Below are 19,069 nucleotides of genomic sequence, written 5' to 3'. Positions count from 1 at the left end.
AACTGCTTGGATAGTGGTGGGGAGTGAGATAAGAAAAGAGAAGGAAGAGCCAAACCTGACTTTTGAACAAACAAATAGAGAAGATGAAAAGCAAGCTTATAGAGGAAAGGACAAGGATTGTAGTTTGGGACCAGTTTTTTTTTGCATTGGAAGGCAATAGTAAATAATTGGTAATAGTAAAATCAAAAACTAAAACATCCACTGATAATTATGTAGTTTTAAGCTTGGCAAGATCCTTTAAAATTTTCTTCTTTAGACATTCAGGTTGGCATTAGCAGTAGACAATGGGGATGTAGGTTGAGTGCCCAGGGAAGAGAGAGGAGCTTCATTGAGCATTCTCTGGATCCCCATTTCATTTTACCTTCTTATCATTTTACCTTCTGAGGACTTAAGACCATTTGACTTTATAATATGACAATGCATGTGGTTTCTTTCCTTCACTTCATTTTGTACCACAGCTATTTGTGCACAAATCTTATCTCTAGGGCAGTCTGAACCATGTCTTAGTCCTATTTATGCTCCTCCAATCCAACCCAACCCACCACAGCAAGCAGTCTATATTATGAATGGCAGAGGAGGGACTGGCTCTTGGTTGAATGGAGATGAACTAGAGATTCTCCTTTAGCCACTTCAGATACTTGTTCACTACCCTACGGCTCACTTTAAGATCTATTAGTGGGCTGCCAAATGACAAGAATCCATGGAAGCCATTTTCCACATGTTCATGAACTACCTGGACCCCTGCAGCCTTAAGGCGGGAGAGGTACATGAGCCCATCATCTCTTAAGACATCATACTGGCAGGTGAGGATATGGGTCAAAGGTAAACCCTTTAACATAGAATCTTCAGCTAATAGGGGGGATGCTCTGACATCTAGAAATCCCGAGAATTTTTTTGCAAGATCAGAGCGTTCATGAATTGGGTGAGTATACACATGTCCTTTTTTGAACCTCTCAGGCAGCAGGGTACTCCAGTTAACAAACTTGAAGAGATGGCTGGACTCCACAGAGTTATGTTGGTTGGTAAGCATGGCCTCCTCTAATGCCTTGTCTGAGGTGAAATACATGCTCCAAAACATAACCATTAGATACTTAGGCAGGAATGGCAGATGGGCATTTTCTCGATATGATGGTAAGTCCATATCAAGGGCCTGAAGAGCAGGATAAATTAAAGATTGAATCTTGATTTTGATCTTGACTTCTGGGTCGTTGAGGATCTGAAAAAGACCCATAATATTGTGATCAGTTAGAATTCTATCTTTTTAGACCTGGAAGGAACCAGAGAGACCATCTAGTCCAATCTTATCATTAAACAGTTTGAGACACTGGGGTCCAAAGATGGACAAAGGTTTGCCCGGTGTTACAGTGCACCATCTCCTACCTCTTAGCCTTGGCATCTGTCTGGCAGGCATTGCTTCCTTACTTCCAGCCCTTGGATACCTGAACTTCCTTTAAGTCACAGCTGAAGGGGCCTCTCCTTCAGTAGACCTTGCATCATCTGGAAATCTCTCTCTGCTCCATTAATCAATATTATTTTCCTCTTGGAATTAACTTGTATCTTTTCTACATACAAGTCCCTTGTTCTCCAAGCCCTTATTCAGGTTACCTTCTACCTCCTCTATATAAGTCTATTCATCTCTCTCTCTGTCTGTCTCTCTCTTTCTCTCTGTTGTATATGTCTTCCTTGCCCAGTAATTATCTGGCTAAGTTTAAGGAGGTCCCTCAAGGAAAATGTGTTGGGTCAGTACATAATGATCCCTTGTAATAAGAGTAACATGGGATTTATATCTAAGGCAAAGTCAGCCTGCCAAATTCCCATAAAAGTTCATGGAGCATTACTTCAGAGATAGGGAAAGAATTCTGACATAGGAAAAGCCCTGGAATAATATAAGTGGAATCCAATGATAAGCGGGAAGAACTACTACTATTATGTCACTACTACTATTATGAAGAATTCTTTTTGTCGTGAAGTTAATTGTGTCCATTGATTCATGGATAGAGTATTCTAGAACCAATGCCCTACGTAGCATTATCACAATATTTAAATTTTTTAAAAGGAATCATATCTTGGGGGCAGCTGGGTAGCTCAGTGGATTGAGAGTCAGGCCTAGAGACGGGAGGTCTTAGGTTCAAATCTGACCTCAGACACTTCCCAGCTGTGTGTCCCTGGGCAAGTCACTTGACCCCCATTGCCTACCCTTACCACACAGTATTGACTTCAAGATGGAAGGTAAGGGTTAAAAAAAAAAAAAAAAAAAAAAAAAAGGAAGCACATCTAGCAGGAAGAAGGGAGGCATAAATTTAAAATAATTATAATAGATTCATTGAACCTGATCATTTCTTTAACAAAGGGACATAATAGTTCCAATTTTATTTTCTTTAATTTATGACACAAAACACGGCATTGAAAAGGAGGCCCAATAAAAAGAAATTCCAATATTTGTCCTGATACCTTCTGGTTCACAGCTGCAGCTAAATTCCCTCCAGCACTGTCTCCTGCAACACAGATGCGGGCGGGATCCACACCATACTCAGCAAGGACTTTCTTCCTCAAGAACCACTTTAAAGTATCATATACATCTTCAAACTGAGTTGGGAAGTGATACTGGGGTGCCAGACGGTAGCTTTTTGGAAGAAAAACAATGTTGATTAAATAAATGATGAGTTCAAGATAAATACTAAAGACATGTGCTTTGACTGGTGTTTATAGCTCTTATTGGGGTGATTTTTGTTGCTGTTCCCATGTGGGAGTGCTGTTGTCTTCTCCTGCCTTCCTGTTGTGCTAGCACCACATGGAGTCTACGGCCAATGTATTAGATAATAAACTCATTGATTGAGGAATGATATTTGTTCCTGCCAAATCATTATCAAAGACTTCTGAAGAGCAGCAGGGTCAATTGGACAATCAAAAGATATGAGTTCAAGTCTCACCCCCTAACACACACTGGTATATGACACCTTGAGCTACTTTGGTAATGAGAGAAAATTACCTGAAGAAAGCCCTGAAGAAAAAATTGATTTGCTGTTTTTAAATTTTTGTATAAAACTTCTAAATAAACCACTTTTACACCATATAAAGTTGTTCATGTAAATAATGTTGTTGTTTTTACCACTGAACATATATTATAGAAGGCAAGTAAATTTGATTACGACTCGAAACACATGAAGCAGTTGAAATATGTGCCAAGTACAACAAAAAGGAACAACAGCTGAATTAAGATGAAAAAGTTTGCCTTTCTCATTTTTGATTAATTTCATTTGTTTTAATCATCATGAGAGTTACTCATTACTCAAGAGTTAACTTCTTCACTTATAATCCGTTTAGACAGTAGCCTCAGTCATTCCAGATCCCAGCAGATTTCAGACTGCTATTTCCTGATCCAGCAATCAGTTCCTGGACTATGGAGAAAAGAGTTCTCATCTAACCCAACTTCTTCATTTTACAACTGAGAAAACTTGAGTCTCCGAAAATGGAAGTGACTCTATCTTGAGGATTCATGGAGCCATTTCATAAAAATTGAGAAGTCTCCTTCCAACTCGTAAGTCTCTCAAGAGGATTATGGTGAATTCGGAGAATTTATCTGTTTCCTGAACATACTGCCCCTCTTTCTTGAAGGATAGCAGAAGCTCCTAGGATATCCAGTAAGTGCCCATTCTTATTCCTCCTACACGCTGAGCCACCAGATATTAAGAAAATTGAATTGTTGATGTTCAGATGTTTCAATTGTATCCAAGTATTTGTGACCTCATTTGGGATTTTGTTGGCAGAGATACTGGAGTGGTTTGCCATTTCCTTCTCCAAATCAATTTACAGATGAGGAAACTGAGGCAAACAAGGTTAAATGTTAAGGGTTAAGCACAGGGTTATACAACAAATAAGTGCCTGAAGTCACATTTGAACTTGAGTCTTCTTGACATTAGACTGGGCACTCAATCCACTACATCTACTAGATACCCACAAATTAAATTAGACTAAAGAGAAACAATGCCTACTTGGTGACTATTGGCTCTTTAGTCTGATCTTTCTTGAAATGATTGATCTCTTTACTACTGGAACATTGGAGAGTCAATTTGATCTTGTCTGGCATTCTAGTCCCTCTCTGTGGTTAACATGTGACTACACCTATGTCTTCCTTGCTTCAAGTCTGTCCCCCCATCCTCACACCATGTAACCTTAAAAGCAGCTGAGAGATTTTAAAGCCAAAGAAAATGACCATGGAAGTTGATGAATTCTTTGTCCTAACATGTCAAGGCTAAAACCAAAATCATTCTTACTTAGTTGATACGACCACAGCATCAAGCTTCTCCACCATCTGTCTTCCCAGGTCATCATAAATAATCCAAGCTAAAACACAAGAAATCAAATTAAGCTGATTAGAACAGACAACTAAAAGATACCTGCTCCTCTCACAGAAATACTAAAGTTGTTTCTCCATTTGCAGAGGTTATTCCAGAGTGAATTGCAAGACCTGTGAGCATTGATCTATCCAGAGAGAAAAATGTAATACAATTACCCCTTCCAAATCATGATTTTCCCCATCATGGTTTTGATAGATTGCAGGTCAGTACAAGAAATTAAATGGGAATTCAGGAGGAATTCATGGAAACCACAGTCTACATGTAAAGGTCTATAGATGACACAGAAAAAGTTGAGAACTTAGAAATGTATACTTTGCCCAAATTTTATAATAGAGTACTGTAAACAATGTAGAAAAGAAAAAGGGAAAGGCTCACACTTTGGTACAAAGTGAGGCTAAAATACTTATTGAGATTTTCTAGATTAGAGCAGTGCCATACCTTTAACCCCTATGATGTGGAAGGGATAATTGTACATAACTTCAGTGGGCCAAGCTTTCATTAAAAAGGTCCTCTCCAAGAAACAGAAGGCAGTTGGCAGCCTGACATTTTCAAAGTTCTGGTTGATGATGGAAGATTTTTGAATTTAGAATAGAATTGCAAAGAGCAAAAGGAGGGAGTGAAATGCAAGATGAAAATGATCAGCACCCCTTGATGCAAGAGAGGAGGGGGTTGGTGTACGCTATTTTATCTTCACAAAAAAATTAATATTCATTTGTTTCCCAGGATACCCTGTGGGGTAGAACCTCAGTGGAACAGAACCAGTGGGATTCTGATTCAGTAAGAGGTAGGATTAATGTTGATCTCTTTCCCCCAAAATAACTGTATGTTTCAAATCAACATTTCCCTTTTAGGAAATTTTTAGCTAAAAAAGAAAAAGAAAAAAATGAATGAAATCCTGACCAAAAAGTAGCATCATTCTGTCTTCCCTTTTAAAGGGAATGAAGTATGCCTCTACAACAGTGATGGTGAACCTTTTATAGACCAAGTACCCAAACTGCACTCTCACACCACATGTGAGCCTCTCCCTTACCCCAGACAGGGGAGGGAGGAAGTGTTCCAACTGGGCTGCTGGGCAGAGGGGGTGGATGATGTGAAAAATGTCCTCAGGCATGGTGGAGAGGGGGAAGAGAAGAGCCCCTTCCAGCATGCATGCCATAGGCTCACCAGTACAGTTCTAGAACATCAGAAGTTGGGCTATGAAATTACTTTGGGGGGAAGAGAATCCTAGAATCAGAGTCAGATGGGATGCTAGCAGCCATCTAGGCCAAAGCACATCTGAGAAGAATTCCCACTAAACAGAGACAATATGTGGCCATCCAACCTCTTTTTGAAGACTTTCAAAAGAGGGAACACACTGCCTTTCCAGGCAGCACCTTCCATAATGTTGTGATAAGGATTTTATTTAGTTTACCCTGTCTCATTAGGAGCAGGGGTTTTTAGGTCAGAGAAAAGGTTTGTGACCTTTACACTGTTCCCTTTAAGAGGGCTTGCTTCCAGCCCTTTAAGGGAAAAACATAAAAACCAGGGAAGAGAGAATTCTGGGCTCCATGTTCCTCTGACAGTCTCAGGGAACAGGGGTAGCTGCTTTGAGCTCTCTCTCTCTCCCTCTCTCTCTCTCTCTGACAGTTGGTGGCAGTTGAAGTTAATAGATTATATATTACTTTGTGAGTTGAGAGTGGAGAGTGTTATTCACCGAGGAGGTTTTCCTCCTCAGTTCCTGGGGAGAAAAGAAGCTGTGAGACAGAGACTCTGTCCATCCTCTCTGGCTTGGAAGAAGGTCCAGTGTCAGTTAGGAGATTCTGACAGTTATTCTAACAGTTTGATCATTTATATTAATTGAAGAAAGTTAAAGAAAATTTTATAAATTAAAATAGGTTTAGTTAGATAGAAAAAAAATATTAGAAGTTAGCTGAATGGAATTAAGTCAGGTCCACCTTAGTGGACATGAAGAAGCTGCACAGAAAGCAGCCATTTTGTGGGGGGTTGTTTTATTTAGAGACCTTAGTGTTAGGTTAAGAGATTCCTGTTCTATTCCTGAATCCTGTCTCTCCTCATAGAGAAAAAAAAATAAGTGTTGAATTAAGCTGTTTCTGGCCTTCCATCCACTACCTTCAAATAGGTTAACCCTGATAGCTTTAGCTTGTCTATACCAGCTTTAGCTAATCAATCCATACAGCTATCAATTAGCTATAACAGCTATTACCAACATTAAGATCAATTATATTTACAACATTTAACAGTAATAGTTTGGGTTTCAACATACCAGCTATTATTTACTTATAACGATTTTTAGATTGCATTAGTTGAAAGGAAATTTCTTTCTGACAATAGGCCCAAATTATCCTCTTTGCCCCTTCCACCCATTGCTCTTAGCTCTTCCCTTTGGGGCTGAATTGAACAAGGGTTATCTTATGTTCATGAGATAGTCCTTCATATATTGTCACATGCCCCTCTGAGTTTTTCTTTGTCCAAAAGGAGTCAGGACCTCTTTACTCCATGACCAGCACTCTAACCACTGCACAAACTATCAATAAGGCATTCCTAGTTGCAGGGAATATAGAAATACTAAAACAGATCTGTCATATATTTGCTGTAGATATTCCCTTCAATAATGCTGGTTGTCATTCATCAAAGCACTTTAACCTGGGCAACTCTTTCCTAAATAATCCCATAAATGCTTCATGTGGACTTCTCCCAATGTGCTAGAGGTCTTCTCTGTTACCTTTGATCATCATGAGAATAGCAATGGAAGAAAACTTGCACTATCCGCTATACTTTGCCCTTCTGACAGGACCAGCCCACTTTCTCTCATTCTCCATTTCTTTAATGGCATCCTTTACTCGAGGTCCTCTTTACAATTCCTTATTTGTTCTTTATTACAGTCAGCTCATCCTTATTGGGCGTCTCTCTTTGAGTGATCAGGCTGAATTTACTCATACCTACAATGTGCCTTTCTGAGTGATATTCATGCTTTTTTTGTTTACTTACCTATATCCACCATGCATCTCTCTGAGTGATAGTCATGTTGGATCCCTCACAGAAGGTAATATTCATTACTCAAACAACCCATTAAATAAAATTACAGTGGGCACAATGGCCTGACCCCATGGAGGTTACATTATTCATGAAACAAGGCATTCCTTTAGTTGGGTTTGTTTTCTAGAAATTAAATATCCACTTATGCTTTACAAAGCCAGTAGGATGTCTGAGAATAAAATCAAGACAGAATGCAAGTCCAAGTAGAGGAAGATGTCAGTGAGTAAAGAATTGATCCCAAAGTCAGAGACGCTTGATTTCAGTCCTGCCTCTGCCACACATTAGCTCTGTGACCCTGATAAGTTATTTAATCCCTCAGCACTCTATGAGAAATTCTAGGACTAAATTCACAGAGCAGTGCAGATACCATTCTCTGCTGGCAGAGAGGTTGTCATTATTGGGGTTCCTCAGATCAATACAAGCCTAGGTCTTGTTTATTGGCCCAAATAGGAGGCCTACCAAATTTCAACTTACTTTCTTCCTATTATTTTTTGTAAGATTTCTGCAACAAATCACAGTAAAAAGAGGGGAATCCTGTCATGGTGTGTTTCGGCTAGATGGCAACTGAGGTCCCTTCCAACTTGCAGATTTTGTGAATCCATGAGGAAAACCAAAGACAGGGGCCAGATCTGAAAGGATTCCTCAGGTTGAGGCCAAAGCCCTAGGAATGATTCACTGTGAGACCTCATGAGACTCTGCAGAATTTAAAAGTAGTTCAGAAAACACCCAAGAAGCCTGAATTGAATGCTGGTCATAGGCATCTGGGTGGAGAAGGGGAGCCGGGAAGGCAGGAGGAATTCAGGGGCAAGGTGAGAAATAGAAATTGGGGGGTCATCTTTGGTCCAGACCATTGGGACCTCTCTCCATAGTCATACATTGGTTGGCTGCCCAGCTTGTTGATCTTGGGTATCTTCCGAACTACTAGTAACTACTCTTTGAAATGTTATAAGTTATACACAGTTTGTTGTTCTCTCTTTTCTTGTTGGCAAAATTCCTTCTGAAACATTGTAGTCACAGCCAGGTTGGGACAGGGGCCAGATTTTTGAACTAAGGCTTTGGTCAAGGGTGCTGAGATACACCAGAAACGTACTTGGCTGCTTCGTGATGTCAGGGTTATAGATTCAAGTCCAGTCCTCTGACTCCAAAACTATCTGCATACAGTCTAAAAAAAAGGAGTACCACATGCAAATGCTTTTTAGCACTAGACTATAAGGCTAATGTCATAGCACTAGACAATAAAAAGTGTAAGAGTCACGAGGTCCTATGGCAGGAGCTAGAAGGGTCTTCAGAGACCTTCAAGTTCAATCCCCTCTTTTTATAAATGAGGAAACTGAGAAAAAGTGACTGTTCAACATCTCACAGAAAGCAAAGGAAGATCATAATCTGAACTCAGGTCTTCTGACTCTCTTCCTCCAGCCCCATAGATGCCAGGGATCAAATGGGCAGTGGGGAATTTTGGAAAGGGGGCAAGTCTTAACCGAGGGAGACTTGGTTCCACTTAATCTTTCAAGAGCCCCCAGACCACTCTCTCCTGGTGAATGATATTTACATTTCCATAACAGAAATCCCCTTCTGTGTGTGATAATTTACAGGTCCAGCCAAAGGAGTTATATCAGATAGAAACCTAAAGCAGGAGGAAGGGATGGAACATGCTTATTCTAACACATACCATGTGCCACACACTGTGCTAAGCCCTTTACAAAAATTCTTCATTTGATCCTCACAACAACCCTGGGAGACAGTTGCTATTATCACCCCCGTTTAAAACAGTGGAAACTGAGGCAAAGGGAGGTTAAGTGATTTGCCCAGAATTTCACATCAAGAAAGTGCTTGGTGTGGAATTTGAATTCATATCTTTCTGACTCCAGGCCCAGTGCTTTATCTACAGAATTACCATCTACCTCTAAACCTCTAAGAACCATCCAATTATGTCCTAATTGAGTATTCACCAAAGAAACAATCTTAGTGACTTGGTATCCTCAGTGTAGATGCTACTGTCATCCGTAAATGACCAACGCTGGTTCTCTTAACCTTGGTAAATGAATCAAACGGCATTTTGACTCAACTCCACTGAAGCCCAGAAAGCCTGGAGTGGCTAGCTGGGCTTTGCCTACTCCACATCTTCCCTCTCATCCTTTCTTGTCCCCTCCTCTCTCCTTTCCTCCCTTTCCTTAGCTGTCCTGCCCTCCCCTCCCCTCTCCTCCAGAGCTCTCATCTCCTCCCCAGTTTTGTCTTTCTCTGTTGTCTCATTTCCTCTATTGTCTGCTCTGTGCTTTTATTACCTCCTAACTACAAAACACTCTGACTGATGTCAAAGGCTACTAAGATGCATTGGCCACCCCAAGACTCATTCCTAAGAAAAGTACTTACCGGCACTTCCTATGGCCCAGCCACCACCATGAATATAAAACACAGCCCTCCTCAGTGTAGACGACTTCTGCTTTGGCACAAAGACCCGGACTGGAACGTTATTGAAGAGGGTATCTGTCACTGTGACATTTTCATCTGAGGTTGGTGGTACTTCCAGGACATCCATCAACAGAAAAGGCTTAAATCCCAGCATTTCCAAAAGTGGTTCCTAATATCCAAGAAACACAATGAAAGGTGAATTCCCGGTACATGCAAAAGTCTGAATTTCTAGAATGTGCCATGCTTTGTCCCTGGAGGCACTCATATACCCCGGAGGGTCTTCAAAAATAGGTTACATTAAAGAACTTGTGTATATTCATAATGGTTCACAGAGATTATCTCATCTGATGCCTGGTGGTTGGGCCTATTATTACCACCATTTAATAGACAAGGAAACTGAGCCTCATTGAGGTTCTGTGATTTGCCTGGGGGACACTCAAGTCTCAGAGGTGGAGGTTGAGCCCATATCTTCCTGGTGTCAGCCCTGTATCCTGAATGATCTACACCAGCAGGATTTTAGCTGAATCTGCCCTTGCAGCCACAACAAGGTTACATTTATTTGGGCCCAAATACTTGCCAAAATAGAATCAAAGCATGGAAGGCCTAAACCAGTGGTGAGCTGTTAGCAATGCTTGAGAATCAATAATAGCCACAAAAAGTTAGTTTGCATCTAGGTACAGAGACTGTGCTATGTGTATATGGTCCCGATCAAACGTCTTACCATCTCCAAGAAGAGGGAGGGAAGGAGATGGTTTGGATCTTATAATTTGGGAAAATGTGTGTTGAAAAGATTAATATGTGTAAATGGGAAAATAAAATATCCTTAATTTAAAAAAAATCAAAAGAAACTCTGCTATGTGATGGGTAGCTTTGAACAAGTTGTTGTAAGTCTATGTTTTGCTTTCCTCATCTGAAAAAAAAATCTGTCATAGTGAGAGCTATTTTGTACATATAGGCATGAGAAATAATTTGCAAAATGCATGTACCTCTGAAGAGTTGGCCCAATAAAATTCTATATTTTGTTTTAAAAGAATAGAACCAAAGACAGGCATGATGACGCCAGGGTTGCTTGAGATTCAGGCCACCAGCATCAACTAATTGCAATAATTTTTTGACCAGAACAAAAAAAGGAAGGAAGCCCAGCTGGGTCCTTTGATATCTTCTGCTGAGATATTCTCTCCCATCTATCTACTTGATATGTATCTCTTCTGTATCAAGCGGCTTACCCATAGTCCCCAACATTGGAATGGAGAAATCCAGGGGACAGGGATTATTTTCACTTATCCTTACATCCCTAGCATGTGGCACAATGTCTGGCACACAGTATGGGTTCCACTGATGGAAATTGATGGATGAGCGATTATCTGATGTTAGTCTTCTGGAAGTGCCATAGCTAAAGTTATTTTTGTCTTGAAGGTTCCAGGACCTCCATGGACCTTGCAGTTGTTTGCCTCATTTCTGTACCTGAGTTTAATGTTGGCCCATGTACCCAAATTAACTCTACTATTTCTATTGTGCACACACACACACACACACACACACACACACACACACACACGTCTGCACACACAATCACAACATAAATGCATCATATCCTATGGCAGATTCCCACTACGTGTCAGAACTTCTTTATGGTCTCAGTGGAGTTTCTATGACAAGAATTCATCTCCCATACATCCGTTTCCCCTTTTTTCCAGCCATTTAAGCCACTTCACCCTAGAAGTCAGGTCTAATCATGCTTGAGGACCATTTCCTCATTTAACAGAAAGTAACTAGGGAATACTGAATTCAGGAAACCATTACTTTTTGCTTGCATTCGTATTCTGTACACTGGTCCCCTTAGTGAGTCCAACCTGATGACATATTTTCCAATTCAGTTAAAGAAACAATTATACAGGGGCAGCTGGGTAGCTCAGTGGATTGAGAGTCAGGCCTAGAGACGGGAGGTCCTAGGTTCAAATCTGGCCTCAGACACTTCCCAGCTGTGTGACCCTGGGCAAGTCACTTGGGCCCCCCCCCCCCATTGCCTACCCTTACCATTCTTCTGCCTTGGAACCAATACACAGTATTGACTCCAAGATGGAAGGTAAGGGTTAAAAAAAAAAAAAGAAACAATTATACAACTATTAAGTGCTCTGCAAGACCTCATGCTAGCCAAAGAAGATGCAAAGAATAAAAGGACATAACTTGTGATCTCAAGGGGCCTATGTTCTGCCAGGGGATACAGTGGGGATTGTTGTTGTTGTTGTTATTCAAACATTTTAGTCGTTTGAGACTCTTCATGTCATCATTTGGGTTTTTCTTGGTGATGTTAAAAGGACAAGATGAGAAATGCTAGAGGGGATGTGGAAAAACAGGGACACTAATATATCTTCAACAGAAATGTGAAGTGATCCTGTCATTTTGGAAAGCAATCTGAAATTATATGGAAAGAGTTATAAAACTGACCCAGAAATATCACTATTAGGTTCATTTCCAAAGGTTGTCAAGGAAAAAGGAAAAGAAACTACATGCTCTGAAATATTTATAGCTTCTCTTTTTATGATGGCAAAGAACTGGAAACTGAGGGGATGCCCATCAAGTAAGGAATGACTGGACAAATTGTGGCATACATAATATATATACACATATATAATATATATAATGGAATACTATTGTGCCATAAGAAATGACTAACAAGATGATCATTTAAAAAAAAAACCTGGGGAGACTTATATGAAGTGATAAACAGTAAAGTGAACCAGGAGAATGTTGTACGCGATAATGTATGATGAACAGTTGTAAATGATTTAACCATTCTTGACTAGGCAAGAGTTCCGGACAAACTCCAAGTGACTCATGATAAAAAGGGATATCCACTGCCATAGAAGGAACAGAGAGAGTCCCAATGCAGATTGAAACATATTTATTTTTTCCATGAATATTTCTCCAGAGTAGGCAATATGTGTCTTGTTTTACAATATGACAGAGTAATATGTATTAGATGATAATAAATGTACAATGTATTTAATATTACCTGCCTTCTTTAGGAGGAGGGAAGAGTGGGAAGGAGGAGAAGAAAAAGAATGAGATATAGATTTTTGGACATAGCTAATGTGAAAATTTGCTTCTCTTTGATAAATATGTTTATTACAATTTCTTATAGATTTATAACAAATCTTATATATTATATTATTATGTTAAATATTATTTTATATTTCATACATGTATGGTATATATGTTATATAATACATAAAATCTGTTACATTATATATTTAAAATGATAACTCCCTCCCAAAAAAGAATATAAAGGGGTATATGATAGATATTTACAGTTTCATGTGTGTCTTTATATTATAACAGGATATATGAAAATTCCCATTTTATTTGGTGTTGCTCAAATTTTTCTTTTAAAAGTAAAAAGACAAAGGCCTTCCACATGCAGTTTCTCTTCCTCCTCTTTCTTTCTTCTAAATGCTCTGCAAATTGACTTCAACTTTCATCATTCCAATGAAATGGCCCTTTCCATATTTAACAGTGATCTCTAACCTGCCCTATGTTCCTGGCCTTTTCTCAGTCCTCATCATTCTTGATGTCTTTTCAATATTTTGATGTTGTTGATCACCTGCTCCTGAATGCTAACACCTTGATAAGTTTTCTCCTTTTTGTCTCTCTACGAGTCCAACCATCCTCAGCCTCCTTGGATGGTTCTTCATCTGTATCAAGCCTGGTAATTCTTGGTTTCATTCAAGATTCTTCTCTCTTTTCTCTTCTCATTTCTCTGACTATTATTTCACATGGTGTTCTCCTCAGTCCCAATGGGTTTAATGATCATGTTTAGGTAGATGATTCCCAGGTCTCTATACCCAGTCCTAGTTTCACACCTGAGCTGCAGTCACTTGTCAATAATTGCCTTGTGGGTATCCCAAACTATGTACCCATAGGCATCTCAAACATGACTTGTCCAAAACAGAACTCATTATTCCCCCCTCTCAGAATAAAAACAAAACTTCTAAACTTCCTTATTACTGTACCATCATCCTCCAGTCACTCAGGCTTACAATTTCCAAGGTATCCTCAGTTCCTCATTCTCACTCACCCTACTTATTAAACAACACATTCCCAGATCCTGTTGTTTCTACTCTCAATGGCTCTCTAACATATATCTCCTTCTCTATCCTGCCTCCAGTCTCTCCTGTATCAAATCTACCCTCTAATTATTTCACAAATTAAGGAAACCCCCCCCCAACTATGTAATTTCCTGACTATGTTATCTCCTCTACTCAAGGGACTTCAGTGGTGCCCCATTGCCCACAGGATCAAACAGATAGCCTGTTGACATGTAAATATCTTAGCCACCTGACCTCTCCCTTCTTTTCAGACTTCCTTACACTTTACTAACCCCACACAGTCTAAACTCCAGTTTTGCTGAACTCACTCTTCTCGCACAACACACCATGAAGGACCCAATGTATGCACAGAGAAATGTACACATGATAGTTTGAGAAGGGAAAGGTTGTTAGCAATTAAATATATTGTGAAAGGCCCATGGTAGATGAGAGATAGATAGATAGATAGATACAGAGATAGATAGATAGATACAGAGATAGATACAGAGATAGATACAGAGATAGATAGATACAGAGATAGATAGATACAGAGATAGATAGATACAGAGATAGATAGATACAGAGATAGATAGATAGACAAACAGAGACAGAGATAGATAGATAGATAGATAGATAGATAGATAGATAGATAGATAGATACAGAGATACAGAGATACAGAGATAGATACAGAGATAGATACAGAGATAGATAGATACAGAGATAGACAGATAGACAAACAGAGACAGAGATAGATAGATAGATAGATAAACAGGAAGAAGTGAAAGAAAGAAAATACACAGAAAAACCAGTAGGTTTACAGAAAGAAAGACAGATAGATGGATGGATGGACAGTCAAGGAAGGCATTTATGAATTGCTTTCTCCGTGCCAGGTCCTGTGCTCATCACCAGGAACACAAAGCAATCAAAGTAATTCCTCCCCTCAAGGAGCTTGCCATTCTATTGAGGAAAGAAAATAGAAATGGATATCTGGAAAAATCAAGGCTGGAAAGAGGAGGGAAGGTAGTGTAAGATTAAAATTAATATCCTTATTTTAATTTACAAGATATATTAATAATCACTTGAAGTAGGAAAAACACAAGAACAAAAGTAAAAGCAATCAGGGGGGAAAAAAAGGGAGAGGCGGAGCTACACGAAACATATCCTCCCTCCATTAACACGGAAAGTGAAAAAAGAAAATGGGAAGCTGGGATTTAGAGTCCTGGGAAGGAAATCCTAATTACACAGTAGGCTTGGCAGCTTGGGAGGAGGCAGTACCCAGGAAGAGAAGGAGAGGCTTTATTTTGAACAAGATGGGAAAACCATTTTTAATTATTTAACTCCTCTTCCCCTGTACCTACCCACATATCTAAACTGTCTAGTTTGGATAGGAATCTCTACTGATATCATTCAAAAATCTTTTACTTTTAAATGACAGAAAATGCTTCCACGTTGTCCAACATAAGAGCCCCAGGTCCCTGCAAAGGGTCCCCATCTTACTTCCTGGCAGCATCTCACTTTAACACCCACAACCACCCAAGTTCTCCACTTACTAGTTGCATTTCGATCCTAAAGAAAACAGAGGTCAGCATCAGTTTCCATGATACTTCGATTTTATCTGGGAGAGGAATATACAGATAGTAGGCCAGAAGGACACAAGAAATCAGGAGACACAGAGATTTCCTTCCCATGTTGCTGCTGCTGCTCCCTGGGAGTTCTGCCACCTAGCAGCATCGGCTACTAGCTTATCCCCTCCCAGAAGGAGGCTTATCTAAGTTCCCCAAGGCAGAGTCCAAGGCTCATTGTGAGATTAACAAACAACAGGACTCAAGTATCATTCTAGACTCCCAGTAGAAAATTCCCATTTGAAGCACAACTACCCAGCATTCAAGTGGACATTAAGAATACTGACCCTTTGGCTCGCTCTGGACCTCTCAGCACTCCACCCCACCCCCAGTTTTTTCAGGGACAATTTGGACTGGAGTAAAACTGGAGCCAGTCCACCACCAATAGTGGGCAGAAGTCTGCATGGAGGCCAACAGAGAAGATCAGTAGGAGGCCTGGTCTGGGTCCCCAAAAAGTTTCAGATGAAATGAGGAGGAGGGGAGCAGAAAGTTCCAGATTCTCTGAGTTGGAATGGGTCTTGGACAGCCAGTTGAAGCAATCTGGGTCTGACCAGAAATCCCCTCTGAAATGTCCCTGAGAGGATTCGTCCAGCCCCTGTCTGAAATCCTCCACCCAAGGGCATGAAGACCACTTGAGGCAGCCCATTCCACAGAGCACAAAAATTATTAGGAAGTGGTTTTTTTTTTCCAGAAACAAGTTACAATCTGCTTACCTTTTATGCCTACCATAATAACAGGAAAGATAACATTAGCTAATATTTAAATAGGGTTTTAAGATTTGCAAAGCACTTGATATTTATTATCAAGTGCTTTGCAAGAGAGTTTATCAAGAGTTGAAGCGATCCAAATTTCAGTGGGTCGGCTATCTCATCAATGTTGGTGTTCACCCCATTGTTTATGCTGCAACTTGTTGGAGAGTTATGTTCTTTGTGACCTTGACATCCAAGCTTTGCCTGTGATTGGGTGACTGACTCAGACTCTTAGGTAATGAGCTGGGGAGGTCAAAGCAGGGTATTCAAGAGGACTGGCAATGGAGAGGAACACTGTGATCCAGCCACTGAATGCCCTGAGAAGGGTAGCCACTGTATAGTGGCAACAAGGAGGGAGCCAGGGTTAGACAGACTGTAGCAATGATCCATAGAGGATAGAAGACTGCAGAGTGTGAGAGGATCTGTATTATAAATAAAAGTTAATCTGGAAGTTCATTACCAGAAATTTAAACATTTATTAGCAGAGAGAGAGACAGACAGACAGACAGACAGACAACAGACCCACAGAAACAGAGCCTCAGCCATTCTAACTTTAGGGACAGATCAATTCATCATGGCAGCCATCTCACTGCTTGCCATAGATTAAGAAATAAAAGTAAAACTCAGAGAAAAATGCCAGTCCAGAAACAGATGCAGAAGCCAAGAGAGTGACTCTGCTTCCCAGCCTCTCACTCTTCCTCCCTTTCTTGGCCAATGGCTTTCAGACATCATGCCATCTGCCCTTCCCTGGAGACATTTCACCTCCCATCAGGCCATCAGACGTGACATGACTCTGTGACTCCTGTGTCCAGGCAATGGGGAGCCACAGGAGGGAGGTATTTTACTTTACATATCTGCAAATATCAGTGGGGAACAAAGGGCAGGCCAACTCCCCATTTTGGATCAATGTGTTGAGAAGGAGCACCCTGGCCAGAGACAAAGCATAGCTCTGTCTTCTGGAGAGAATAAGGATTCTGAGTGATACAAACAAAAGGCTGTGTGAGCCCCAAGGAAGAATTCTTGCCCATGTGGGTCAAAGAGGTGACATTGGCCTGGTTCTTCCTGAATAGGTTCTTTCATGGAGTCCAACAAAAAGAGATGGGAAAAATGGAAGCTTCCAAGGATAAGAGGAAGTGGGAGAGACCGAGTTAAATTTGAGGGAAAGTAAGTAGTTCAAATTGTCTGGAATCTGTGAAAGGGATTCAGAGGAGACTGGAAAAGTAGGTAAGTTGTAGCAAAAAAAAAAAAAATAGCAGAAGGCCTAGAATGTCCTGCTCAGGCCCTGAGGCTTCATATATTAAGCAACAGGAAACTATGCAAAGGTTTCTGAGCAAGAGAGTAAACTGACTATAACATTAGAAGCTTTATTCTACCAGCTGTGGAAAATGGAGAAAAATAGAGATAAGAAAGCAACACTGAGTTAGACGGGCATTGTAGTAATCCAGGCAAAAAAAAATAAGCATTTAGGGAACCAAAGCAGTACAGGGGATAGAGTATGAGAACTAGAGTTAGGAGGTCCTGGGTTCAAATCTGGATTCAGAGAATTCCTAGCTATGTGATCCAAGGCAAGTTACTTAAAATGACCTCAAGAGATTGATTTGGGGATAAGAATATAAGTTGACTGGCTGATTACATCAGGTTTATTAATTAGGCCAGCATCATAACTGATAAAGAAGTACAAGTCTCCATGGCTTTCTAGAGGACCAGGGATGAACCAAGGTGGGACAAGCAAGTAGATTTCTAGGAGCTCACTATTAAGTCTCTCCCATGACCATTCCAAGACATCTTTAATTGGTGATAGCTCTTTAAGAGGTGGCCCATCAGATACTCAGCCCTTTTCCAAAGGAAGACAACCTGTTCTTGTACCTATCCCTCCTAAAGGCCTGGCTTCTTCCCAGAATAACCTTTGCAACAGAATGCCAAGGACCTGATGGCTTTCAGGCATGTTTGTTTTGATTGAGCCCCAGGATAGAATCCAGCCAAGTTACTATCACTGTATTATATTCCTAGGCATTGTGGTAAGGATTAAAGAAGGCAAAAGACCGGTCCTGGCCCTTAAGTAGCCTCCATTCTAATGGGGAAACAATGTGTTAGCAACTGTGTACAAACAAAATATAGACAGGATAAAGTGGAGCTAACCTCAGAAGGAGTGTACTAGCATCAAAAGGGTTTGGAAAAGGCTTCTTACAGAAGGTGGGATGTTTGTTGGCACCCAAAGGAAGCCAAGAAAGCCATAGAAGCCAGGAAGAAAAGTCAAGAATGGAGAATATTTCAAGCATCAAGGAGAGTTTCATCCAATTGTAATTGGTACAGGGACTGTTCTACTTCCTCTCCCTATCTCTGGGAAGGTACAAAACCCTTTAAATACTTTGGGTTGAGACGATCATATGTAATTGACTTTGCTACTAAAAGCAATGCAATTGCCCAGGACAATCCTGGGAGACTTATGAGAAAGATGCTATCCACATCCAGAGGAAGAACTGTGGGAGCAGAAATGCAGAAAAAAAAACATTTGATTTATCACTTGTTTATATGGGTATTGGATGTGGGGTTTTGCTTTTTGAAAGGCTTCGTTATTACAAGAATGAATAATATGAAAATAGGTATTGAATGATAATACATGTATAACCCAGTGGAATTGTTTGTCAGCTCTGGGAGTAGGGAGAGAAAGGGGGAAGGAAAGAAAATGAATCATGTAACCATGGAAAAATACTTAAATTTAAAAAAAAATTTAGTTAAATTTAAAATAGATAGATAGATAGATAGATAGATAGATAGATAGATAGATAGATGATAGATAAATAAA

The 19,069-nt window shown here is 40.2% G+C and overlaps 1 protein-coding gene across 1 annotated transcript; it reads right to left on the bottom strand.

The window, feature by feature from the left end:
• Nucleotides 1-607: 607 nt before the first annotated feature.
• Nucleotides 608-15,580, bottom strand: LOC123240256 (arylacetamide deacetylase-like). The gene is made up of 5 exons (XM_044667683.1): nucleotides 15,443-15,580; nucleotides 9,765-9,972; nucleotides 4,275-4,344; nucleotides 2,452-2,623; nucleotides 608-1,216 (listed from the first exon to the last, which is right to left on the bottom strand). The coding sequence occupies exons 1-5, from the start codon at nucleotides 15,578-15,580 to the stop codon at nucleotides 608-610; spliced, it is 1,197 nt and encodes a 398-aa protein (XP_044523618.1).
• Between the last annotated feature and the right edge of the window lie 3,489 nt (nucleotides 15,581-19,069).

The sequence above is a fragment of the Gracilinanus agilis genome, chromosome 3 (assembly GCF_016433145.1).
Source record: "Gracilinanus agilis isolate LMUSP501 chromosome 3, AgileGrace, whole genome shotgun sequence".
Classification (NCBI taxonomy): Eukaryota; Metazoa; Chordata; class Mammalia; order Didelphimorphia; family Didelphidae; genus Gracilinanus; species Gracilinanus agilis.
This window is presented reverse-complemented; position numbering and strand designations above follow the sequence as displayed.

Excerpts from the sequence above, each read along its gene's own strand:
- LOC123240256 (XM_044667683.1), bottom strand. The coding sequence starts at position 15,580 with ATGGGAAGGAAATCTCTGTGTCTCCTGATTTCTTGTGTCCTTCTGGCC. Across the intron at positions 9,973-15,442 it reads TTAGGATCGAAATGCAACTA|GAACCACTTTTGGAAATGCT; the intron begins GTAAGTGGAGAA and ends CTTGGATATTAG. Across the intron at positions 1,217-2,451 it reads CTGCAGCTGTGAACCAGAAG|ATCCTCAACGACCCAGAAGT; the intron begins GTATCAGGACAA and ends GGTCTTTTTCAG.